The sequence below is a fragment of the Phyllostomus discolor genome, chromosome 3 (genome assembly GCF_004126475.2).
Source record: "Phyllostomus discolor isolate MPI-MPIP mPhyDis1 chromosome 3, mPhyDis1.pri.v3, whole genome shotgun sequence".
Classification (NCBI taxonomy): domain Eukaryota; kingdom Metazoa; phylum Chordata; class Mammalia; order Chiroptera; family Phyllostomidae; genus Phyllostomus; species Phyllostomus discolor.
The window spans coordinates 167,900,270-167,927,386 of record NC_040905.2 but is presented as its reverse complement, the minus strand read 5'-3'; the positions used below and the strand labels follow the sequence as shown (position 1 = coordinate 167,927,386).

At 43.1% G+C, this 27,117-nt stretch overlaps 1 protein-coding gene across 1 annotated transcript in view; it reads left to right on the top strand.

Annotated features, from left to right (window-relative positions):
• The window catches only part of TRPM3 (transient receptor potential cation channel subfamily M member 3), a 501,162-nt gene that overhangs the window by 403,440 nt on the left and 70,605 nt on the right, over positions 1–27,117 (top strand). Inside the window, 9 exon segments of the mRNA XM_036021739.1 lie at positions 537–572; positions 718–858; positions 4,048–4,077; positions 5,020–5,309; positions 6,782–7,010; positions 9,874–10,041; positions 14,632–14,772; positions 21,718–21,846; positions 26,568–26,819. Coding sequence (XP_035877632.1) covers positions 537–572; positions 718–858; positions 4,048–4,077; positions 5,020–5,309; positions 6,782–7,010; positions 9,874–10,041; positions 14,632–14,772; positions 21,718–21,846; positions 26,568–26,819 — 1,416 coding nt within the window.

Below are 27,117 nucleotides of genomic sequence, written 5' to 3'. Positions count from 1 at the left end.
TACCATACACACCAGGCACTTATAAAAGGCACTGGGAATACAAAGATAAATAAAACAATTAAAAATATAAAGCTATTCCTCTCTGCTTTCTCCTTCGACACAAGGAGGAGACTTCATAATGACATCCATCCTGCTCTCCTTTTATAAAAAGGTGCCAAATGTTTTTTTGTTAATAGAACTTTGGTGTTAAAAGAGATCTGAACTCTATGCATACTCCACCTAGTGCAAGCCCTGGTAGTAACAATCACCTTCTGGAAGCAGTCTTCATCTAGTGGGTGTGAAGACGTAAATGATCAGCAAGAGGGTAGTAAGGGGCCTGGGTCAGAGGCAGAGAGCAGCGAGGGGCCTGGGGACTTAGGGGGAACCGCGTTCCTAGCGTCTGGGAGCGGTAGCATTTGCCTTGTCCAGCCTTGTGTTTCTTTCTGCTACACTGGTGTTTTTTTCTCCTCAGCTGAAGACTTGAATAAATATTTTGATTTTCTGTTATTGCCGACGATTACTGCATCTTCTTATTTAACTTATGTCTTCTTTCCAAGCGAGAATATCCAGGTTTCGGTTGGATCTATTTTAAGGTGAATTAATTAACCAGTATAATAATACATTCATATGTTTCTTTTTTAATTTTTGTTTTACTCTAAAATAGTTACAGAGCACATGGACTAGAATCCCTCGTAAATCACGCTGTCTGTTGGATGTTTGTTCGTTCTTCCCTGATAGGGGAACCTGCCCCCAGACTACAGAATCAGCCTGATTGACATCGGCCTGGTGATCGAGTACCTGATGGGTGGCGCTTATCGCTGCAACTACACACGCAAGCGCTTCCGGACACTCTACCACAATCTCTTCGGCCCCAAGAGGGTGAGGCTTGAGGCAAATCCTGTTTCCTGAGTTCTGGGAAGGTTCGAGTGGGAGGGTTTTGGGGTGTGGCTTCCTTCTCTCCCAGTGGGAGAGCAGATGAGAAGCAACTGCTCCACCTCTTCCCTCTGCCATCAAATCCGTTTAAAAAAAGCAAAAGAAAAGAAACAAAAGAAAAAGATATGTATTCAGTGATAATACACTCCTTTCTTTTCCTCTCGGGGTCCAATTCAAATAAAAAACTGGCACTGACAGTGAGCCTTAAAGATCACAGAATAGCAATGAAATTCAAATTAATCTTACGTACCTCAACAGTTTTCAAGGTTTTGGGTCTGAGGATCTATTTAAACCTTTAAAAATTACTGAGGATTCCAAAAGCTTTCATCTATGTTGAGTGCTATCAGTAGTTATCATGCTGGAAATTAAAGCTGAAACTTTTTAAAATAATTATTAATTCATTTTTTAAAGATTTTATTTATTTATTTTTAGAGAGGGAAGGGAGGGAGAAAGAGAGAGAGAGAAACATCAATGTGCAGTTGCTAGGGGCCGTGGCCTGCAACCCAAGCATGTGCCCTGACTGGGAATCGAACCTGCGATGCTTTGGTTCACAGCCCATGCTCAATCCACTGAGCTACGCCAGCCAGGGCTTTATCAATTCATTTTAAGGTGACCATAGGAAGTCCACTCATTACACATTAATGGAGATAACCTGTTTATAAAAAACTACTATGTTTTCAAAAACAAAAATGAGTGATGAGTAGTAGCATGTAAGTTTCTGTAATGTCTGGCTTAATAGAAGACAGCTAGATCCTCTTACCTACTTCTGCACTCAGCCTGTTGCAAGATGTTGTTTTGGTTGAAATACAGGAAGAAAATCTATCACAAAATGTGTTAAATATGACACAGATATCAAAAAAGGAAGAAGTAGCCCTTGACCAATGTGGCTCAGTTGGTTGGGCATCATCCCACAAAGAGAAAGGTGACTGGTCCGATGCCCCGCCAGGGCACAAGTCTGGGTTGCAGCCAGGTCCCCAGCTGGGGGCGCACAAGAGGCATCTGATTGATGTTACTCACACACATGGATGTTTCTCTCCCTTTCTTCCTCCCTTCTTTCCCCTCTCCCTAAAAATAAATAAACAAAATCTTTAATTAAAAAAAAAAGAAGAAATCTTTACAGATATTTGTAGATGTCCTATTTTGGTACATCAAAATTCAACAAGACACAATTTCTTGAAGATTAGTTGCAACATAAAATCTGAAACCATGTCAGAGAACTTTTCATCCTGTTACATTAAAATCCAAATTTCAATTTGTATGAATCTTTTAACATCATAGATTGGCCATTGTAAAATACTGGTTTGTTGAGTTATGTGCAGATCTTCCAAATGCTGACATATTTTTATTATACAATTTCAAAAGTTTTCATTCATTATCACTTCCAATCTCATCAGAATCGTCTTTAAGTCCTAAAAAATTGTCAAGATCATAAGGTGGGAGAGGACTCCTTTTCCAAGATTCTGGTTTTTGCTTGAAAATTTAAATGTTGTCATTGACAATCAATACTGTAAGTTGTTTTCCTTGACATGACAGTCCTACTTCATTCACTTGCCAAATGTCTGCCATTCAAGTCTAAAGAACTGTAGTTGTCCACCTGCCATTCCTTCGCGCAGTCATTCATGAAACAGAGTGACCGCAATTCAGTGCAACAACCCCATAAGTGTCTTTCTTCAGGACACCTGTCCTAGTCCAGCGTAGCAGAAGTGCTTAATGCATAGTTCCCACTTCACCCCTTGGAATAGAAAATAGACATTTTTTTTTACTAGCAGGAGTAGAGATTTAATAAACATAATTTTTTAGGTTCCATCAAGCACATTCTCAAGAGAAACTGCTTTGTTTTGTTTTAAACTTTGAGTATATAACAGTGAAATGTAATGATAACTAGTAAAGTCTGGTACCACGGCCATCATTGTTGGTAAGACACCCAGCAGTTTCAGCCACCATTGCTTCGGCACCATCGGTGCAAATATTAATACAGTATCAATATCGACTAACATCTTAGTGTTATTGCGAAAATAGCTTTGACTTCCCAGCCCCCTAGGAGGGTCTCAGGAAAGACACCACCACCAACCCACCCCCAGAATGGGCCGCATGGTCCTTGGACATTTTGAGAACTGCTGTTGTAGCTGGTGGTGGGCATGATTTTTATTTTTACCAAAGCTTATCTTCTGCTTATTCAAGCATTTTGTGGTGTTAGAAAAGAAATATGAAAACACTAAAAAAGTGTAAATTTAAAAAAATCGCAACTTCCAAACTGGTGGTCATTATGAAAGCTAAAAGCAGGAGAAAGGGAGAAAGACGAGGTATAGCAACTCCTCCTGGTATGGTCAAATAAAACTTGGAAGGACTGTAAGTGCTGTAATCTTCTTTTTTACTCATCTAACTTCAAGATGGCACCCAATCATTTTGTAATACTTAAAACATAGAATTGGAATTCCTGGCCCTTGAGATGTAATTTTATATCCCCCCTTGTTAAATATAAGTCAAGTTTCTATAAGTGGCTGAGTTGCTTCTCTGTCCATCTCTGTCTGTGCCTACTTTGCACATCCCCAGCATCACCAATGATGCTTCTTGTATGTGCTGACACTTCCAATGCCACTGAGTGCCTTTGGCACCATCAACATGTGACCCCTGGCCCCACTCACCCTTGCTCTACTGGACAGCAGCCTAGAGAGATGGCCAGTGCATCTAAACTTATACTCCTGAATAATATCCCAAGTCTCCAGGTAATAGAGGTCTTTCAGAGGTTTGAGGAACATCTCATGGTTTGATTGAAATGTTCCATTGTTCACTAAAATGCTTGAGGTCATAGAGATGCCCAAGCAGGACAGTTCTAGGAAGATGGAAGAAATTTTGGTCCACAGAAGAATTGATAAACCTGCAGGGTCCACCCCTAAGCAATCACATTATGCTTTTCAAGTTTTCTAATTTTCTGTGATTCACCAAAATCACTAAATCCCTAATTTTCTAAGGATTTCTATAAATAAGTTCCCTTTGTGATATTTTATTTAGTGAAATAAATAAATGCTATATGGTAAATGGAATTGTTTCATTACCTGTTTGAGATAAAGTAGGCTTCTTTTCTTATATCTATAAAGAAAGATCTAACTTGGTGCATGAAATTTTTTTTAACAGCCCAAAGCCTTGAAACTACTGGGAATGGAGGTAAGTGTTTGCACAAATTATTAGTGTCAATTATTCTATTCTTCTGTACATTTCAAATATATACATAAGTTCATTTCAGGTACTATAGGGCTTGGGACATGATTCTAAAATAAGGAAGTAAAACTTTTCCCAGTATTGAGGGAACAGGGCACAGTTGCTTTGAAAATTTCACCGTGAGGTTACACTAGCATTGCAAACGAGGAAATAAATCCTATTTGAAATGCAAACTTGAAAACCAAGGAAGCATATATATTCCAGTAAGCAAAATATATTCATGGGTGTTTAGAAGTGCTGCAAATCCAAAGGCCAGAACCATTTCACACATGCATCTAATGAGGTATGCAGAAACCCGAGACAGATTACCTTCTCCCCATCTTGTGTTAATGCGGTTACTGCTGCACACACAAATGCAAGTGCAGGATGTCCTTATCCTTTGAGAGAAAAGCAAAGTGCTGTCCATCATGAGGGACCAATAACCCTACCTGCAGAGGGGAAAAATGGACAAAAGTAAAAAAGAAGAAGAATATGGCCCATTAAAAATACTTTTTAAAAATTAAAGTATAACAATGATATAGTCCTATAAGACTGTGCTTATGCTATTCTAACTTATTTTAAAATTAGGCATGCGTGAGCTTGTGAGGTCTTTTAGGATTGGAGCTGGGATGGGATACAGGCATGTGTACCTCAGAGCTATCGCAGGTTTGATTCCAGACCACTGCAATAAAGAAGTCATCATCTTTTTGCTGGTGAAGGGTTTTGCCTTTCATTTGTAAAACTACAACATCTATGAAGTATAATAAAGTAAAACACAATCAAATTATTTATGACTATAGTTCATTTATGTATCTGTCAGAGTTAGGCCAATAGTAAAATATCTGTTTGCTGAATTTAATTGATTCATTTCTAACTCCACCTCTATGTTTTCCCCCCCTAAAATTGCAGGATGATGTTCCCTTGAGGAGAGGAAGAAAGACAACCAAGAAGCGTGAGGAAGAGGTAGACATCGACTTGGATGATCCTGAGATCAACCACTTCCCTTTCCCCTTCCACGAGCTGATGGTGTGGGCCGTGCTGATGAAGCGGCAGAAGATGGCCTTGTTCTTCTGGCAGCACGGAGAGGAGGCCATGGCCAAGGCCCTGGTGGCCTGTAAGCTCTGCAAAGCCATGGCTCACGAGGCTTCTGAGAATGATATGGTCGATGACATCTCCCAGGAGCTGAACCACAACTCCAGGTTGGCTAGCCCAGAAAATGGGATAATCAGGGAAGGGAAGGTAGGCCCCAAATACTGTGTGGAGGGTCTGAGCTACCTAAAACTTTAAGGTGAGGTAGTATCACCCCCATGGTGCACAGAGAGGGTGGATGTGAAGAATCTCTGTTTATGGCATACAGCTCTAGATGTAGAGGTACGTACATATACAGAAGATTGCATTTCTGCATTTCCAGCGCCCCAACACTTCTGGCATTTTCTCTGTAAGCAGGTTTACTGTGAACATCTTTGCTACAAGCATTTTCACCATATGACTAATTGGCTGTAAAGCAATTTTGCCATAAAAGATAAAATAACAAAAATAAATTAAAGACATTACAAAGAACACAATGGAACATGAAAAATTAAAAACAAAATTTAAAAACTGTATTTCAGCCCTGGCTGGCGTAGCTCAGTGGATTGAGCATGAGCTGCAAACCAAATTGTCACAGGTTTAATTCCCAGCCAGGGCACATGCCTGGGTTGCAGGCCACAGCCCCCAGCAACCACATATTGATGTTCCTCTCTCCCTCTCTTTCTCCCTCCCTTCCCTCTCTAAAAATAAATAAATAAAATCTTAAAAAAAAAAAAAACTGTATTGCAAAAATGAAACTACATTGTCTTTGAAGTCTTTCATTCATAGCATTATACTTTTCTTTTATATTTGCCATTGCTTGGTGAACTTTTGGTTTTGATGAGTGCCAGAAGAATGATTTGCCAACTGATGTGTTACCATTTTCTAGTAGAGCACATGACCTGGCTTCATATGTAGTTGTCACCATTCGCTATTTCAAGAACACCATGTCTACTAATCATTGTACAGACCATTATGAAGGCTAAGACTTACATAACACACAAAAGGAAGTAAATGCGAGAACTTCCTCCATGGAGAAATGAAGCCAAACTGGCAACTAGCTTAAATAAATTAAGTCTGTAAACCAAACTGTCAACCTGTTATTTTACCTTTTATGGTGAAATTGCCTTACAGTCAAACTGTTGTGCAGCAAAAATACTTACAGCAAAAATACCAAGAGATGATCCTCTTGTGGCTATTTTACAACTAAAGGAAATGAGACAACATTTAAACAACTTGTGCAAGGTCGAACACTTGTGGTTGGCAAGGCTCAGATTTGAATGGAGGTCTGTCACATTTAAGAAGACAGATATGTAGCACCATAATCATTAACTTACTGGTCTGTGGCCTCCATCCATATACCTTGAATTGAGGGCCTTGAGTGCAGGTATCATGCCTTATTTGACTTACACCACTAGTTCTAAACATGGCATCTGGCACATAGAAATGTTTAATGAATGTTGGCTGGATGAATGAATGAATGAATGAATGAAGAGACTAGACCCTGTACGAAACAACTAGACCCCTCAGAACCTGCCTCTTTTGGTTTACCAGTGGGTCTCCAAAATGGCCAAAAGATAACTCTTGACATTTTCTTTTTCAGGGACTTTGGTCAGCTGGCTGTGGAGCTCCTGGACCAGTCCTACAAGCAGGATGAGCAGCTGGCCATGAAACTGCTGACGTATGAGCTAAAGAACTGGAGCAATGCCACGTGCCTGCAGCTCGCTGTGGCTGCCAAGCACCGTGACTTCATTGCACATACGTGCAGCCAGATGTTGCTCACAGACATGTGGATGGGCCGGCTGCGGATGCGTAAAAACTCAGGCCTCAAGGTCAGTGCACCCAGAAAGCCCTACTCACTGTGAGCATCAGATGTTTGGTTGGAGTTTTCCAAACTAAATGTGCAGTGGGATTAGGCATTCTCCTGTCTCAGGAGGGTGACTCTGAACCCCAGCTGGGCATCAGGATCTTCTGTATAGTGGGGTTTGGGTTCTTTATTTTTCATATAGAGGCTAAGGCCTTCCCTCAGTTCTGCTAAATCAATAGAGATGGTACTTAAACATTAATATTTTTCAGAAAACCCAAAAGTGATAGCCACTCTCAGGTACCACAGGAGTACCATTTGCTCTGACACCAGCTATGCTATACGAGGAGTCACTCACCTGGGCAGCCTTCACTGCTGAGGGAGACGGAATACCCCAGCCTGCTCTGCACCATGTCATAAAGAGACATTGGCTCTTCATTCAGCAACACTTGAGAAATTTTTTAAACTCAGATAACAGTGAGATAGATTCATGTAAAGATAGCGCTAGATATTCTTGATCCATTCTTAAGTGAAGAAAAGCAAGTTGCATATCAATATATTACCTAAGTCCATTTTTGTCTAAGTATGTACATGTATAGTTATAGCTATCTAGATTAATTTTTTTAAAAGAAACACAGTGTTACCTCTAGGGTTGAAGTATAATGAGGATGATGGGTGGCTTTGCTCTTTTATGTTTTCTTAATGGTTTTCAAAGGAAATGTTAAACTGAAAAAAGGAAAAGAAAGATAGTAAAAGTGGGAGGGGGGAGATTAAAAGAATATGTTAAAATGGTTTCTCTGTTTAGAGCTTGTGGCCGCTACAGCGAAGCCAGGCTCCTATTTACCTAGAACTACCTGATCTGGGTGACTCTGAGAGCAACCCAAAGCAGAAGGGCCATGAGACCCGAGCAATAGCTGAGGCCACCCTGACTAAACCAGCACCCTCCTCTTCTCCACTGACTCACCCTTCCATGGGCTCTTGGCCCGGAGTCACAGGTTTCCATGAAGTGGCTCATGGGTGTTTCATAGCTGTGCTGTGAGTGACCGCCAAGCCTGGTTCTCAGCTCCAAGGACAGGGTGTCATGTCCCCTGAAGGCTGCCAGCATGCCACCTGAGCTTTCCCAGGCTGCCAGACACCCTGAGTTCAGGGTCACCGCTTTCTTTTCCTTTGGCTGCTCCAAAGTCCCTGTGGGATTTGAGCACAGGCTGTCCCTGACACATTATTTGAGAATCATTTTTACTTACCCTTCAGGATCCTCTTTGCCATTCGCCTTGGTTCATATTCTGGAGCCTTGTGCAGCAGAACCATTTTAGGATTGAGGGAAGGGGTAAGAGATTTAGGGAACACAAGTCAGATGTCAGTGTTATCACTCAGAAATGCATTTGTTTCCTGGAACACAGAGAATGAGGTTGCCTCTTGTGAAAAAGGCCCAGGCATTTAGTGTCATCATATGGATGTTTAAGCATGTTGTTTATGCATGGGAGAAATCCAGTGCTAGACCCACCTGGGGCATTAGAACAGGGGCTGGTCATGGGGGATGCAGAGCCCGCTGGGGTGGGTATGTGTGTGTTTCTGTTGGACAGTAGTAAGTGTCAGGAGAAAGCTCTAAAATGAATAACATACTTTGTTTCGTGGACTTTCTCAAGGTCAACTTAGGACAGCATTTTTTAGAGATAGCCAGATGATACAATTAATTCCACTTGACATATTAGCAAGTAAATGCCAGTTGACATACACGTGAATTGATTTCACCAGGTCAAGTGCTATTGAATGGTTAAATGAGAATCTCAGTTCTGTCCCATTTTTGCCTTGGGCAGCATCTCTCTTTCTCCTCAGTTTCCCCATACAAAGTGAGTGTTACATGGGCAATATGTATTTGGGTAAGATGTTTTGTTTCTCCAAAGTCAGACTGAGCTACTGTGCGTGACAATTCCAGGTGTTTTAGCAATGAGCTTCGTTGCTACAAACATGTTCTCCACAAAACTAATTGGGTATAAGGTGATTTTTTCCCTAAAAGATAAAACAATTAAAAATAAAAGGGGGCATTAAAAAGGACATAGTGAAATTCATCTTCATAACAAAATTGAGACTATTGCAAAGTACAAAATATTTGAATTCATTAAAATGTGTGTAGATTCATGTCAATACTGTGCAAATAACTGATTTTATTTCGTGGGTTGGACTTAAGCACTCACACACTTTTTGCTAGTTGATTTATCTCCTCTTTTGAGCTGAGCTTCTCAACTGTTGTTTTTAGTCTTGGCATACTGTCACACGTCTATCAGTAGATGTTCCAAAGTTCAGTGTGAAATGTGGGTTCAACTCTGTGCCTTCAAATCACCAAAAGACTTGTGAACTGATAAATCAGTTATCATATCCTGGTACAGCATGAAATCTGACTTTACACTCTCTTGTTTCACATTTTCAGTAAGTTTTACCACCATATTTTCTATCAAGTCAATATACATAGTTATCATTCACTGTTTTAAAACCACCACATCTACTCATACTGTACTATAGAGCATTATGAGGGCTACGATTTATGGAACGTAAAAATGGAAGCACACTGTGGACCCAAATGGTCAACCAGTTATCCTATCTTTTACAACAAAATTGCCTTGCCGCCAATTAGTTTTACAGTGAAGATGCTTAGGGCAAAGATATTTATGGCAAAGAAGCTTGCAGTGGGTGCAGAGCAGCTCCCGGGTGGACAGAAATGATTCTCGTAGCATCAATGTGCATGGTTATTCAGATAGGCAAGTCCTCAGTCAGGCACACACACAATCATGCACACTCACACCCCATACCCCCAGGCCCTCTGAGTCTAAGCAACCCTTCTGATCTTAACCCTTTAAATGTGATTATTATTATTATCATTATTATTACTTTAGGTAATTCTGGGAATTCTACTTCCTCCTTCAATTCTCAGCTTGGAGTTCAAGAACAAAGACGACATGCCCTATATGACTCAGGCCCAGGAAATCCATCTCCAAGAGAAGGAGCCAGAAGAACCAGAAAAGCCCACAAAAGAAAAAGACGAAGAAGATATGGAACTGACAGTAAGCAAATACTACTCAGTTACTGCCCATGGGGAGCATCCCTGGCCCCCTTGTCCCAGCTATATGGCTTGAGGTTCAGGTAACTCTTGAGGTCAGCCCTTCACCAGGTGCCTCCTCTATGCACACAAATAATACAACCTCAGGAACTAATTCTGCGTGAAAGTTTTCAGCCAGGGGCAGTGGTGCCGGACAACCCAATGAAATTCAAAAGCAAGGCACCATAAATTTTCCAAACAGGCAGTGCTTCCTAAACAACCAGGGGATGTGGCGGCCTTAGCACACGAAGAAGGGAAGGGAGTTCGTGACTGGGGAGCAGCCGGCTTCGCTGAGCTGGAACTGTTCTGCTGATCAGAAGCTAAGCCTTTATCTGTCTTCGGGGTCAGGCTCACAATGCAGGACTAATTGAATTTTGAGGTTTGTATGGAAGGCTTATATTAGCCCTTCCTGGTATAATTATAGAGCATGGATGCTTTGTTCTGCAGAGGGAATGGGGCAGCTGGGCATGCGACAGCGTCCTGCAACCCCCGCCTGAGCAGCGTGACTGCCACTGGATTGTACCCAAGATCTAAAAATACCACATGCTGTTAAAGGGACAAATAAGGCTTCACAGCTTTGGCGACATCAAGCAATAACTCCATAGGATCTCACTGCTATGCCCCACCGTCCCCAGCACTCTGACCAATGACTGTGATGACCCAGTGAAGCTGTAAGGGGAGAAAACCAAAATTGGCTTAGCTCAGGTGACAAAATGCCTTTGCATTATTATTCTAGGGGGACCAACTCTGTGAATTGTTTTTCCTCCAAATAAACAGTATTTCCTTCCAGTAGGCCCTTTCTAAAGATATGTTTTCATGCACAATTTCAGGCCTGCGTAGTGGAAGGTATATGCATCGGGCCACACTTTTAATGGATTGATCATTCATAGCTACTGACTCACTGAGTTTAAAGCCAATGTTTACTTTCAGTTTCAATTTATAAAAATGGATGGAGTCTCTACTTCCCTCTATGGTGGGGTGACTGCCTTCCCTAAAGATCTTGCCATAATTTTGACCTGTGCACCCCTTCATGGAGAGAAAGTGTTTTGATTATTAGCAGAAACATTGTACTAGTACTACAGGCTCTTTATTGGCTACTTCAGCAGAGGGGTAAAGAGTGTGTGCTCTGGACGCAGAATCCTGCCCCACCCCGTCCTCACTGTAGAACTGCAGGCACTGTTTCTTAACCTCTAACATGGGAATAATAGCTTACGGTACATGCAAACCATATAAAAAGTGTATGTGTGCACTATGTAGTCTGGCATCTAGCATGCGGTAAGCCTTGATTGACATTTGCTCATATTATTGCAACAGCGCTAAATGCTTCACATGCACTTAATCATGGAATCCTTGCAACACTGTCATGGGTAGCTGATATTATTTATCCTATTTTACAGATGAGGAAGCTGAGTGTCAGAAAGGTTGAATTGCCCAAGATTACCAGCTAATTAGTTATAAAGCTGGCATTATAACCCAGGCATAGAGATTCCCTTGGCCGTGCTCTTAGCTGATAGCTAAGGGATGCTAATTTTTTTTCCTAGTCTCAAATGTATGCCACCAGCTGGTTTGTTCTACCATGTAGCAGTGAGAATCCAAAAGTGATGCATGGGACTCCTATGCCAAATACAACATGGCCCTGACATTGGCATACTTCTAAGAAGACTCAGGAAGGACTTTAGGAAAGTAGCCAGAAGCTGAAGGCAGTATTCTTTCTGCTTGCATATCAAGAAAGAAAACAAAGAAGGCAGCTCCCTTCTCCGGCTCCACATACACAGCTTTAAGGACTGATCCTTCAAGAAGCCACAGTAAAGATGCATCTCTGCACTGAGAGCAAAGTCTGCTTCCCAGAGAACAGATTCTGCAGTTGTTCATTGAGAACCCAAGAAGACACCAACATAGCACTTCTGCCTGAGCTTCCCCACGGGCGGGCGGGAGCAGCAGGGAGAAAGAAAGGGAGGAAGGGATTTGTGGGCTGGCAGAGTCATTGTTGGACAAGCAGTTGTCCTCAAGGTGGGGCTTCCCTTGATACTAACGACAAATATTGTCACTGCTCGAGCCCTGATATTGGCTCACCATGGACAGGATTGGAGAATGCAGCTTTTTATAAGATCAATATTTGAGCTTCTGTGTACAAACACTATTTCCTCTCTTGGAATGGGACATTTTCTCTTGGTCCTTCCAAAATTATACACAAAATATCAGCCTCGGTTCACTTCATTTTAGTAGCAATTAATAGCTTAGTTCAGACAACATCTGTGTTCAAGCAGCAAAAATTTTTCAGATTTATATTGTGCAGTTTTGTCTGTATTTGACCCTGCTACATTCTGCTTTAAGGAATGTAAGCAAAGGAAATGCTTGACTGCTGGGGAGAGAAATCAACAAAATCAGCAACTTAAGCTGCTTAAGCTGGAATTAATAAAATATCAAAAATGCTTTACTTAAACCCATGAAAGACAAGCAGTTTAAAATGCACTCACTTTAGAATATATCTGAATAGCAGAGACAAAACAGGCTGTTGTATTTTTGTTATTGTTTAACCTGCATTGTCATATAAATGTCTTACATTTTGCTTAATAAAATCCCAACATGTCCACAGGCCCAGGGTATTGTTATGACTCTGTAGGGAAAGCCACTTGAGGTTACCTGAAACTACCACTTTCCCAGAGGCCTAAACCCTCCAAACTGCCTTTTCTGTCATCTCATCCTGTCCTCAAATGGCATCGTATTGTTGAGCACATAAAAAGCCAACCGGAGGAGGATTGTTGTGTTTATGTTACTAAATTATAAATTAATAGAGGGACAAATATATAACCTCAGAGTTTCTTGGAGTCAACAATGATCAATAATTTATTGCTTTCTAGTTTGCTATATCCATCACAAAGATTGGTTCATCTTACTGATCAAAATCTACACCTAAATAGGCCATAGCAGAGAATGTTACCTATTCATCAGCTCAAGGTACTTCTCTAGCTAAAGAGTCTATAAAGGAATGGAAGTTACCTTCTCCAGAAGTCCTATTGGTCACAGGTAAATCATTTGTGATGGTTATGTTACATAGGCAAGTGAAGTGCGTATTTGAGGCAATGACAAAAACAGTTGAAACTAATATTTTTATTTTATGTAAGGTGGTTTGAAACGAGAATCATCTACTCACTAGTGGTTGTCTATGTTCTCAACTTCAAGATAACCTTAAGTTCTCTCTATACTTAGATCTCTCAGCTCCAAACCTGTATTCCCAGTGCTTTTTCTTGCCCCAAATCTTTAAGTCTCTAAGCAGTTAAAAGGTCTTATCCTATTCTCACCTTTAATGAAAATTTTATTTCCCCAGCATTGTAGAACTAACCTTGTCTCAGAATGATATGAAAGAATTAAAGCCAAGAACTTATACTGTAACCAGTGCCTAATAACACACATTTTTTCTGGTGAGAGGTACAACTAGATCATTTCAGTCAACAGTGTTCAAGAGTCTCGGATCACTTTAAAGGCTGGCTATTGCAATGCTCACTGAGCACTTATTAAATGCCAGATTTGTGGATTGTAGACCAACTTTCTAGCAGGTGCTAGTATTACCCTCATTCTACAGACAAAGAAACTAAGTCTCTGGGGAGTTAAAAGACTTGTCCGAGGTGTCATGGATTCCTTGGGTCTTAGGGTCCAAGTTAGGACTCGATCCTCCTTCTGAGGGACCCAAAGCCTGGAACTCTTCACCATTAGGACCTGTACGGCATCCTGTCACTTGCCATCCAGACAGAATGTCTCTATTTTTTCTCAAATTCGTCCTGTTCTGCAATGTTTAATCATTATTGTTGTTGTTGCCACTGCTATTGTTGTGAGTGAGAGGGAAGTAATTCCATTCTTAAGGAAATATTCAGCAGCTTGAGATAATGGCCTCTCGGGCTCAGGCCTGACTTCTCCTTGCCTCGCCTGGTTGACTCTGCCATGCAGAGGAAGGCAGTGTACTCAGGAGCTGCCATGAAACGAACACCAGCAGTAACTTGGGTTCCACAGTGTTTGAAATCAGGGAACGAAGGCATACACCAAAGGGTTGGGGAAACATTTCTAACCAGACTAAGCTCCAGGCACTTCATTACCTAAGCTCTTGAATACTTATAACCTTTGAATAAGTTACATATTAGTGGTCCAATTTACCTTTGACTTAAGAGTCTACTAGCATGAGTGAAGACATAATTTGAGCCCAGATCTTCCTGTTTCATGATAAACATGGGGAGAGTCATGGCCTTCCCAGGCAACACTCTTTCTCCCTCTCAGAATTCTGTGTAACTTCTATCACTCACATCTTCCAGAGGTCCTCAGGGTGGAAGAGACCAGAATAGTCAAGAAATATCCCTAAGGGCTTGCATCCCAGGCAAAGGTACACAGATTCTGTGTAAAATGCAAATGCACAGGGAAGGCACAACCTCTAAATCAATGTCTCAGGGCTTTGGGCAAAGCATTAAGTTTCTATGAACATGTTTTCCTCCTCTGTACATGAACACATTGAACCCAATGATCTCCAAAGCCCTGCTGTGATGGTATTAACTCTCCTTCACTGTAGGCAATGTTGGGACGAAACCATGGAGAATCTTCCAGGAAGAAGGATGAAGAAGAAGTTCAGAGCAGGCACCGGTTAATCCCCTTGGGCAGAAAAATCTATGAATTCTACAATGCACCCATCGTGAAGTTCTGGTTCTACACTGTAAGTGTCTTCCCTTTCCTTCCTCCTAATGGATGGCCTCGAAGAGCCGATGTCAATTTCCCATGCACCTGGGTGGTGTCCTCCATGAGTCGTAACATAAAGACCACACAGGTAGAAACAAAAGCCCTACAGCGACCTTGCTTTTTCCAGTAGCTTAGAAAGAGTTGTGAAGTGTGTGAGGTAGCTTCCATAGCTTCTACATTTCTCCTCCTCACAGAAAATAAAGGAAACAGTCAAAGTGAGAATTAACAGAAATAGAGGTGAGATGAGTACGCAGGAAAATAGATGTCATTTTACAAAAACACTTCCCTGCCCTGCTCTGGATGGATGAGCGCTGGATCACAGCTGCCTGTTTTAGATGCCAATGCTGGGTTCAGGGGCACAGTGCTAGGTACGGGCTGAGCAGAGTGTTAGCACTGACACTACTAAAGATGGGTGGTGTTATACTGCCGATCTGGTGGTGCCATCTTTCTTGCCCTGACACAGTTCACATGCAAACAAAGCAGCAGAAACTACTTGGAGCAAACTACAATCATGGCAAATAACGTCCAGTAAGCACACCCTAAAAACATCTGTGGTCCCCAAGATGAAAGATGGTCCCTGAAATAGCCTTCTGGTGTGGTAGAAATGACTCAACTGTTGGGTTTCTACTTCTGCTTTCCAATGATGTTTGGCGTTTAGGGTGAGCTGTGGCCCAGGTCATCTCTGCTTCTCTCCAGCCACAGTGGAACTGCACCAGATGAAGGATGGTGCATCTTCCCCTTTGGCCTTTCTCATAACCAGCTACACACCAGCCACTTGAATCAGCAATAGGATTACCCGAGTCTGAGGTGGCAGTGACCCAAGTGCCCAGATGAGGTGCTTTTTATGTGGTCCTGTATCTAACGCTGAATGCTGGCTTTAAACAAGGCTTCCTCAGCACTGAGGACATTTGGGCAGCGTGAGTTTTTGTTAAGGAGGACTGTCCTACACATTGTAGTGGCACATTTAGCAGCATCCCTGACCCCTCTCCACTAGATGACAGTAGCACTGTTCATGCCCCAACTATGACAACCAAAGTGTCTCCAGACATTGCCAGATGTCCCCTTGTGGGGTGAAATTGCCAGCAGTTGAAAATCACTGCTATAAAGTATGGTCTTGAGAGAGGATGTGATATTATCAAGATATAAAGATTAGGGTGTTTTTAGTGAAGTAAAATTTAAATTTATTAATGTTAAAAAAATTCTCCCTTGTTTTTCCCAGCAATGCCACTTCTGGGAATATACCCTAAGAATCCTGAAACACCAATTAGAAAGAATATATGAACCCTATGTTCATAGCAGCATTATTTACAATAGCCAAGATCTAGAAATAGCCCAAATGTCCATCAGTAGATGAGTGAATAAAAAAGATGTTATACATTTACACCATGAAATACTACACAGCTGTTAAAAAGAAGGGGCTGTTCCCCTTTGCAATGGCATGAATGGACCTGCAGATGATTATGCTAAGTGAAGTAAGTCAGTCCAAGAAAGACAAATACCACAAATAACCATATGCTCTCACTCATATGTGGAATCTAATGAATGAATAAAATAAAATCAGAGACATGGATACATGGAACGGACTGACAGGTCTCAGATGGGAGGTGGGTGAGGAGGACTAGAAGAGATTAGCCAAAGAACATACCTGCATATAGGAATAGCCCATGGATACAGACATCAATGTAGTGAAGACCCGGAGTGAGGAGCAGGGACTGGGTGGAGGGGAGCAGAGGTGGGACAATGGAGAGCATCTGTAATAGTGTCAACAATAAAAAAATTCTCCCTCAAAAAAGGATAATGAAGGCATGCAAAAATTATTTCTATTCCTATGTTGTATACAGCTGTATATTATTTTTACCTTGCAGTAAACAACTTAGTAGTGATAAGCATGGACTCTGGAGTCACAGAACCTGAGTGGAAATCCTGTCTATGTCTCTTAGTAAAGTAACTTGTAACTTCAAGCAAGTTACTTCAGTGCTCCGTCCCCAGTTTTCTTAAGATGGGGACAATAATAGTACCTATTTTATAAGGTTTAGTAAAGATTCAATGTGTTAAAATGTGTAAAGCACCAAAAACAGTGCCTGAAAGCACAGCGTAAGTGTAACTCATCATTCCTGGCTAGTTCCATTGAAGGGCAATAGTGTTTCACTCATCTGTCTACTCAACAATAATAAAATATCATTTATTGAACGCTTGCTCCGAGGCACTGTTCTAGGTGTTTATATATACTTTCCCTAATCTAAGGGTTTAATCAACACAATATTTTTACTGCATTTTATACTCAGGTCTGTCCTTCCTCTTAGACCAGGGCTGCCCCAAGTGTCTCACCTAGAACAGGGCTTGGCAAATGAGGACCCACGGGCCCACTCCAGCCACTGCCTATTGCAATGGCCTGGGAGCAAAGAATGTTCAAACTTACATCTTTAAAGGGTTGAAATAAAACCAAAGGAAGAATACTTGGTGACACATAAAAATTATGGGAAACTTCCATTATACAAAAGTTTTAGTGAAACACAGCCAAATTCACTCCCTTACCTACATCCTGGCTGCTCCTACGCCACAACCGTTGAGTACATGACTTGCATTGGAGCCCATCCGGCCAGCAGAGCCTTAAAAATGAATTATCTGGCCCTTTATAAAGTACGTGTGCAGGTGCCTGATTGAGAATGTAAAACAAGCCAGGAGAAAAATTATCTATCTCCTTTATGAGAAGTTCTCACTTCTTGTATCCTCCCAAGGCATCTGTCTGTTTTTCTGGATCTTTGTTGGATCCAGTTTATTTCCTTGATTACTCTAGTCCCCATTTTTTCAGCTGAGGCAAATTGTTAGCCAAGAAGATTTTTCAATTACAGCTGCCCTAGCCAATGGTTCTCAGCCCTGGCTACACATTGACAAAATTCTGATGTCATTGGTATGGGGCACAGCCTGAGTATCAGGATATTTCCAAGCCCACAGGCAGTTGTAGTGAGCAGCCAGAACTGACCCTCCTACCCCAGACAAAGGGCTGAGCTTCTAGCCCAGAGTTTCCCACACTTCCATAATGATAAGGGAAAAGCAAATTCCTGGCCCCATCACTGATCCACTAAATCAAGGGAGAGGAGCCTGTGAAGCTGTCTGCTTAACAAGTTTCCCAGGGGAGTGCTGCGGCCCCGGAAAGTTTGGGAGGCACTGCTCTCCTTGTATCGTAGGCAGCAGGTGGTGAAGCTGCCTTTCTGGGAAGTGGGGAGCAAGTATCTGCTCCCTTCTGCATGGCGGGTTGGATTAGCCTCAGAAAACCCATCAGACTGGATGCTCCAGTCATGGTCAATGCTGTTTACAAGATTTTCAGAAATCCATATTTATGTATGGACAAAGCCCAACCTCAAGCAAGTAAATAGAGATGGAGAGTGCCAACCTTTCAACTCTCCAGAGATGAAGCACAATAAAATTCAGCTGTAGATCAAAGGTGCCATTTGCTTTTGGCTGTATTCTTCTCTGGAAGAGTGTTTCCCACTCTTACTTCCAAAAGTATCTCCTTCTATACTCTCAAGATTGTGAAAGTAGGACACACCTCACTTGCACATAACCTCACTTCTATGTCATAGCAAGTTTCCAGAGGAGCAGGTTGGGTCCTCTTCTGTTGCAAGAGGAAAGGAGTCAGGGATACAGCTGGCTCCCAGGCCATGTTTGTGATGGGGGCTCATTTCAAGTACCCAGCTGGAGAGGATGCAAGTTCAAGGTGTGAAGTGGCGCCAGGTTGGAGGGCAGGGTGTGTGCTCTGGTCGGCAGGGACAGACTCCTTTCTCTGCTAACACCATGTGCCACCCTCCACTCTCTAGGGGCAGTAGGAAAAGGCTGTCAGGAAGGACACAGCCCCACCAGGGATCCACAAGCAACTTCAGGCTTTGGTGCTTGCATTTCAGAATTTAGGAGCCATGCATCTTGGTTAATGGAAAATTTATAAGAGGAATATATAAGCATATAAAGTACAAATTCTTATAGGATTCCCGCTGACTTAAATAAGAATCATAAGGTTATATTTCTTTTCAAAGCTTTGACATTCTACATCCAGCTTGTTAAAGCTCACAGCATATATATGTGTGTGAATACACACACACACCATGAAAGTATGTCACGCTAAAGTAACCTTCAGCTGAGCCCCATGAATGTCAGCAAGTTCTGAGATAGGTTGCTCCCAACACAGCAGCCCCGCCTCTGTTGTGCCATCCAAACATGTTTAAAGCCCTAGCTGTGGGGGTCCGTATTTTGAGAGTTGTCCCAAAATATTATATCATATCATATCATATCATATCATATTATGGCTCAATATGGGAAGAAAACCATTGTAGGGTAAGTGTGATTTAAAGAACAGGCAGGACTTAAATAGTGCTCATGGAAGAAGCAGAACAATAATGAGGGCAGTTTTTACAAGGAAAAAAGAGAGGTAGGAGTAGTTAACAGGGGATCAAAAGGAAGCACAGACTGAGGTGAGAGAAGACAAGAGGAATAAAAGTTTCTTGACAAAAAAGGCAAATAATATTGTCAGCCACCATTCATTGGACTTCTCCAGTGTCGGGAGATAAATATACATCCCTTTGCCAGCACCCCAATCCTTCCCAAAGCTCTATAAGGCCGATAGCAATCACCTCCATTTCACAGAATGGAGATCCAAGCTGGTGCAGTGAAGTACACAAAATTTTCAGCCAGCAAGTACTTGAGATAGGATTTAAATCCGTGTTCCTTTCACCAGACACTGTTTCTTCCACCACATACACCAGACCTGTATTCAAAGAACAGAGGCAGGTCGGAGGAGTTACAGGCACACCTCATTTTCTTATGCTTAGCTTTATTGTGCTTCATAGATGCTGGGTCTTTTACAAACTGGAGGTAAGACCCCTTCCCCAGCAAAAAGATTAGGACTCGCTTTATTGGGATCCTCACTTTCTTGCAGCAGTCTGGAACCAAGCCCGCAACATCTCCGATCGTAGGCCTGTACTAAAATTCAGAGGTTCTTAAAGTGGGTGTGTGTGTGTGTGTGTCACTGGGCCTACCTGCAACAAGAGAGGATAATGCTTTGGAATGTTTTGCAATGAATTGGGTGAAATGATAAAAACCAGGGCAGTTGACAAGATTCCTTTCACCTAGAAGCAATAGGATAGGATCCAACAAAGAGAAGGAAGCACCCAGAAAGGGAGAGGGACTTCAGGTCAGAAGGAGGCTGAGAGTATAGAGTGAATGCCAGTATATAATGGTAAACAGGAAACAGAAGAACCAAAGTCCCTTTTAAAACAGCATCTTATGTGATTTCAGGTATAGTACACTCTTCAGGTGAGGTTTTCATGATGTGCTAATGACCCTGAAGGGGAGGGGTAGGAACTGATGCAGGAATTATAATGACAGTCCCTGAGGGGTGGGTGTACCAGAGCAAACCTCTCCCGTGGGGCCCAGCCCTTCCGCCCTCCAGCATCTACACAACTGCTCTCCTGCTTCTGTCTGTGATCTCATCAACTCCTGCTTAAATGTTCACTCTTCAAGAGATGGCTGTGTCTGTAAATGTGTCAACATAGTTAGGTCTCAGAAAATAGCTTTGACTCATATTAAGAATCTATGCATTTACAGAAGAAGGAAGGAAGAAAGAAAAGGCGGGAGGGGGAAGTGAGGGGGGGGGGAGGGGAGAGAAAAAGAAAGAAGGGCAGCATTTCTGTAGCTCTGCAGGCTGCCAGTTTCCCTTTGTATCTCCCAGCCACAGTGCTTCACCTCCACCTTCTAAGCTGCCCCCAGGGCCCCAGAGTCAAGGTGTGTCTCCAGAACCCTCAAGGCCTCAATCCTTTGCCCACTCTGTGTCCTATTTGTTACGCAGGCTCCAAAGAGCACAAAAGATTTGAATAGACTCACTCTTAGTTCCTACTCACAGTGCCTGAGGCTGCTAAAGCCACCTAGTGCCTTACTCAACTTGAAGCATTGCCTAGATAAGGTTTAAATTATATGCCACTTTCCCCGAGGTGAGGTTTTCCTCCAGAGACTCCTTGGGGCTCTTATGCAAGAACCTCGCCAGCCCTCCTGCACTCCACTCACCTTAGACGTAACTGAATCCTCCAGTGACAGTCACCAAACCCGAGCCCTGTGTGAGACACCCAGTGAGAGATTCAGCCAGTTCCAATAGGGCTCAACCTCTGGGGCTGGAGTTTCATGAAGATTAAACCCCACTCCAAACTATAGCCAGCCATACACAATGGCCACACAGTCAGCCATTTCTTTCCATAAATTGCTCGGTTTTCTCTGGTTTTGTTTCAAAGAAGCAGAAACCAGGAAGGAATATGCCGAGTTGAATAAGACAGCAAGTGGTGCAATGGGAGATAGGTGAAGCCCTGCCAGGGCACGGTCAGGCCAACACATTAAGGCAGGAGAGAGAAAAAAGACATTAACTCAGAAGAGAAAGTGGGGCTTCCAGATAAAGTCTGGGCTATTTTTATGTTGGTTTGACCAATTTACAAGTATAGCAAGTGTCTTCTTTTCTTTCTTACTGACATTTAATCCACCTGGCATCCATCAGGCAAAAATCCTCTGTGCTGCCCTAGTTCAAGAACCTGAGGCTCCTGCACGAGCAAGAGCAGCCCCTGCGAGAAGAGGTTCCCTCGTTAGCCAGGAAGACACGAGAGACTGGATAGATGCAAAAGAAAATGATACATCGTGACCTCTGGGTGCAAGCAAAGTCCTGGGGCCTGGAGATGAGTATAAGACTCAAAATGGAGATTGTATATCAAGTTACTTCAAATATTACAGTTTCTATCCTTTTGCTAGTTTAGAGCTTTGGAGTTCATTTCGTCATGAATTCGGAGTTCTGCTTGCTGACCTTGTTTGTGCCCTGCTGGCTGGGGGCCTTGCCCAAGGGCAGGGCTCCCAGGCATTTGCAGCCAGAGCACTGTATTGTGTTTCCTTACAGCTGGCGTACATCGGGTACCTGATGCTCTTCAACTATATCGTGTTAGTGAAGATGGAGCGCTGGCCTTCCACCCAAGAATGGATCGTCATTTCCTACATTTTCACCCTGGGGATAGAGAAGATGAGAGAGGTAACCACTTTCATAAAAGAGAACTGAAAAGAAGACAGTGGCTAGTTAATTTGTTCATGGAGGGGAGAGCTCGACACTCGAGATCCACTTGGATCCAAACCAGTAGTGAAAATGTTCCCTAATGCTACCACAGAAACATGGCCTTGGCCTTGAGGGCTGCTAACATACCACTGCTTTGCAGTGGGTTTACAGGGTCATCACTCCATGAGTGCTTAGGATTTAGTCCATTTTCTGCTCACAGAGCTCTTGCCCCAAGAAATCTTCAAGTTGTTTATAAAACACTGTTTATAACTTTTTAACTCATCCCTAGAAATGTGACTTTATATTTTACACTTTTTTTCATCTTTAAATTTTTCTACTTTTAATTCGCATTGCAAACCCCTCACTCTGGATCTCTTTGGACAGGGTCCACCAATACCTATGATTCTCCAATGCACTTCAGCAGCTCCAAGAGGAGCCATGCTTTCATTCACTGTCTGCTCCATATTTATTATGCACTGGCTGGGCACCAGCCTTTCCACTAGCCCTGGGCATCACCAGGATGAACTGAGCATATTTCTCATCCTTCGGGTTGAAGGTGTGGCTCTTTCTCTTCTCCCCCTCCCCCACTGAGTAAAAGCCATCATAACACCAGCCCCGCATGACACTTAAAGTCATCACTAACCTCAGAGTCCATCAGAGTCAGAGCCACCAAAATGAATGCAGTCGAGCAACTGTCCGCCAGAGGGCTCTGCCACCCTGCTGAACACATTCCACAGACTCCCATTCCCGAGCTTGTAAGGAAGGCCGGCTTGTGGGTATGACGATTCCTCTGCATTTCCCCCTGAAACTACAGTCTGCAGCAGAGGCCATTTCTGGAAGAATTGCTCCCCGTCGAGTCTACTGCACTCTCTAGAGCTCCTGAACAACCCTGTCCTCTCTACTACAATGAGTGGGAAAATAATGTCAGACTCCACAGAATAAAAGATTCCTTGAAATCCACAAATTCACCCTTGTCTTTATACTAAAACAGTTAAAAGGCCCTTGCTACCTTAGGTTTTAGCTCTAGAAAGTTCTCCTTTAGAAAGATGTAGTAACTATTTGATGCCTTTGTATGCAAAACACAGACTTATTCTTGTATTATTATTTATTAATATTATATTATTTTCCACACAAACAACTATAAACCAACTTTTGCCACACTCTGTCTATATATTTCAGGCTCTTTCTCTTGGATTTTTAAACTGCTTTGGGGATATTTAAATTCTAAACAACATACCCCCATCCTGAGAGTTTGGCTGTTGGTACCCTGCTCCCATTTTATAAGGGACTAGATTTATTTAAAATAAAAAAAAGGGGCCTTCTTGTCTCATTCTAACCAGTTGACGGTGCCTTCTACTTCCTGACCAGTTTGTGGATTTCCCATTTGTAAATTGAAATCAGTCATCAATCTGCTTTGGTCTTTGTGCACCTCTCTGGGAACTGAGGCCTGCTCCTGCTAAGAACTCTGTTGCTGCGAAGTGTCAGCTCGCTCTCTGGCGATTTAACGCCCAGATGCATATTTTGTCCCCACGATAAGCAGAAAAGGGAAAGACTTGAGCAGGGAGATTGGAATCTCTCCAGGGACTAGACTGGAAGAAGACAGGGAGCAGTCTGTACTCCACAGACTGTTCTGGAAGAGGCTGCCAAGCAGGCGGGCTGCCAGGAACCTCAAGGCCTGGATATCCATTTCTCCTGAGGTAGCATGTAATAGCAGAGAGGGCTTAGAGGCTGGGGTCAGCAGGGAGTCAGCGGAAGAGTCCTTGCTTCTGAGGAAGCTGTGAGGAGGGAGGCACTGACCACTTTAGCATCTGACCTTTTCCTCTTCAGCCTGGTGAGGCAGCTCCCTCACCCCCACCCCGTGGCCCAGAACCCATTAGAGAAATGCTCGACTGCCAAGAGAGTGGAGACTCCGTAGGTCTCACCTTCGTGCCTCCTCATAGTCAGCACACAGGCCCCCAAGATCCCAGTCACAAGACCCTGTAAACATGGAAAAGTTTGTAGGCTTCTGAGGAGGGATATTGTGGTTTCACATGCTGCCCTCCCATTCCCAGAACCACATACTTCTGTGTGTAGTCACCCAAACAAGCCGCCATAATCCCTTAATAGCACGGAACAGTTTACAGCATGCACTGGTAGACGTTCTCTCACTTGGGCCCTCCTCCCCATGACTCTGGGAGGTTAATGCTGTGGCTGTTATGACCTCCCAGCCTTGCTGATATGGGAAGTGAGACTCAGGGGGTGAGCCCTTTTTCTGTATCCCACAGCCAGAAAGGGGAACTGGGTCTTAAACCTGACCGGCCCCTCCCTGCGTTGTTCTTTTCACTCCCACAGTGGGTTCCACACCGGGGTGCTGGTCCAAGCCCAGGGACCTAAGAGGTGCTCGAGCTGGTGGGAGAAGTGAAAGGGGCGGAAGGTGGGCACTTGACTTTTCACTCCAGTCCATTAGCATTTAACTCTTCTTGTATGTTGAGATTTCACAAGCATATTTTCACTATTGAAAAAATTATACTTTAAACCTCCGTGTTTAACAGTTTTAGGAGAGCGTGTGCGAGGGGTTAGAGAACCTCTAAGGGGCTCGGTCCTGGCTGTACCCCCCACCCCCAATGTGCACACACAGATTTCTGCCTAGTTGGGATGGAGCTGGTGGGGAGAAGCCATCAGGGTCCCAGCCGCTGCAGGAATCCCTGACGGATGGGGCAGTGGTTCTCACTCTGTGATTACCAGCATGACCTGGGAATTTGCTAGAAATGTAAATCCTCAAGCCTACACCAGGCAAGCTGAAGCAGAAACTCTGGCGGTGGGGCCCAGCCTTCTGTGGTTTACTGGCCATCTAGATGAGTCTAATGTGTGCTAAGGGCTAAAGAGCCCTGGCTTAGGAAAGAGGCTACCAGGCATCTCCTGATACCTTGCTTAGCCAGCCACGCCCTAGTCCTGACTTACTAAGACCTCCCTTCCATATTGTTTCAGGCCAAAGTAAACCTGAAGGTTGGTATGCCAATGCAAACACACAGCCACACATTAGAACTGTGCCCAGTCTTTTCTCTTTCCTTTGAGAGGTCCTGAGTTGGAAAAAGGATGGGTCACAGCTCCAAGAGAGGGAAGTCTTGGGGATAAATGCAAATGATTCATGCAAGGAGCCCTGCTGCATAGCCTCCACGGGTGGCTTCCCTGGCTCCTCGTGTCCTGGGGGAGGCTGCGGTACCTTGTGGGTGGTAACTCCTGCTGTGTAATTGCGTTTCACACAGTGTGTGTGAGCAAAAAGGCACCTATAGAGTAAGGTGAGTCAGAGCCCGCCTAGCAGTTAAGGAACTGGAGAATTGCTGTAAGATGTCTATACAACAATCGGCCAGTCAACAAATATTTATTGAGTATTATGTGACAAGCTCTGGGGAACAGAGCCTGCCCTCCTAGTTTACAGTCTAGTGGAAGGAGATGATAGATAGATAGATAGATAGATAGATAGATAGACAGACAGATACAGAGATACAGAGATAAATAGATAGACAGACACACACACACATACTATGCAAGCACACGGAAGTTAATTTCATATAGAGACAAAAGTCTCCTAAAGATAAAACAAGGAAACAAATTAGAGAGTGACCTGTGCTGCGGAGACTGCTGAATGTCGGGTATTCAAGGAAAGCCTTCCTAAAAAGGAGAAATGTGAATGGAGACCCTGAGTATGAGAAGAAGCCAAACATGTAAAAACCTGGGAGGAAAAAAAAAGGCCCAACAGAAGGAACAAGTGCAGATGTCCTGAGCATAGGATGGATTTGTCACACTTACGAGCAGGCAGGCCTCCGTGGCTTCAGGGGCAGGGGAATGGAGAGAGTATGGTGGGACATCAGATGAAGCCACGATAAGGAATTTGGATCTTTCTCTATTTGTAATGAAAGCTATTAGAAGATTGACGCATTCAATTACCATAACTTGCTTTGGTTTTTATTGTTGTTCATGTATCTCTCAAGTCACTCTTTTTTTAAAAAAAATTAAGTTATAATTTACTTGTAAGGAAATACACAACTCATAAGGGTACATACAGCTTGATGAGTTTTTACCTACACATACAACTGTGCACTCACCCCCTAGAGTGTGGCTTAAGTTTTAAGGACTCTGCGTGCTGCTCTGGGATTGGGTGGGGCCAGAGCGCGCAACAATGGCAGCAGGGGTACCAGTGAAGAGTTCATTGCCATCACCTGGGAGATGCGATGGGGCTTAGAACAGAGTGGCAGCAGTGGAGGTGGTGAGAAGTGGTTGGATCCGGTTGTATTTAGAAATAGAGGGGATAGGACATATTGCTGCAGAGTATCTGGATGTGAAAGAGAAGAATAAAGGAGTCCTCCCAAGTTAGTGGTCTGGGTAACTCAATATGTGGTGCTGTTTACTGAGATGGGGGAGGATTGCAGAGACTTACAGGGTATTAGGAATCAATAATTTTATAGGGAAGCCCTTATTTGTGTCTTAGAATTGTAAGGCAACCTAAAAGGTCAAACTTACTACTTATATCTGCCTGTGGAATACTTGCATCTGGATGGCTGAGTTTTGCTCAGTTGTACATTTAGAGCATGCAAGTACTCAAGTAGACACAGACAGACAAGACAAGCTGCCCATGTCAGCTAACAGACCAAGCACTTTCCAACTTGGCTAAGAATATAGATGGGAATCCTAACTAACCCCCTCTCTTTCCTGCCTTTTAGATTCTGATGTCAGAGCCAGGGAAGTTACTGCAGAAAGTGAAGGTGTGGCTGCAGGAGTACTGGAATGTCACAGACCTCATAGCCATCCTTCTGTTCTCCGTTGGGATGATCCTTCGTCTCCAAGACCAGCCCTTCAGGAGCGATGGGAGGGTCATCTATTGTGTGAACATCATTTATTGGTACATCCGTCTATTAGACATCTTCGGTGTGAACAAGTACTTGGGCCCTTACGTAATGATGATTGGAAAAATGGTAAGCAAGGTTCTCTGATGTCATGTGACAAGTTCTTAGAGGAGGAGTGGAAACAATAGGAAGAGGGAGATGAATGGTTTGAGCCAGCCATCAAGGTCTAACTGAGAGGGCCCTGGGGGTGTTTTACTTTTTAATTCCTTTTGAATGTTGTGAAGTTTGACTACCTCTCTATATAACTGGACAGTTAGCCATCACTCATCCATTTTCATACTAAAAATATATATAAAGATCATATACTTTGTGCCAAGCACTGGACTAGGAGTTGGGTATATAAAGGTGCTCATTCCATAGACTGGAG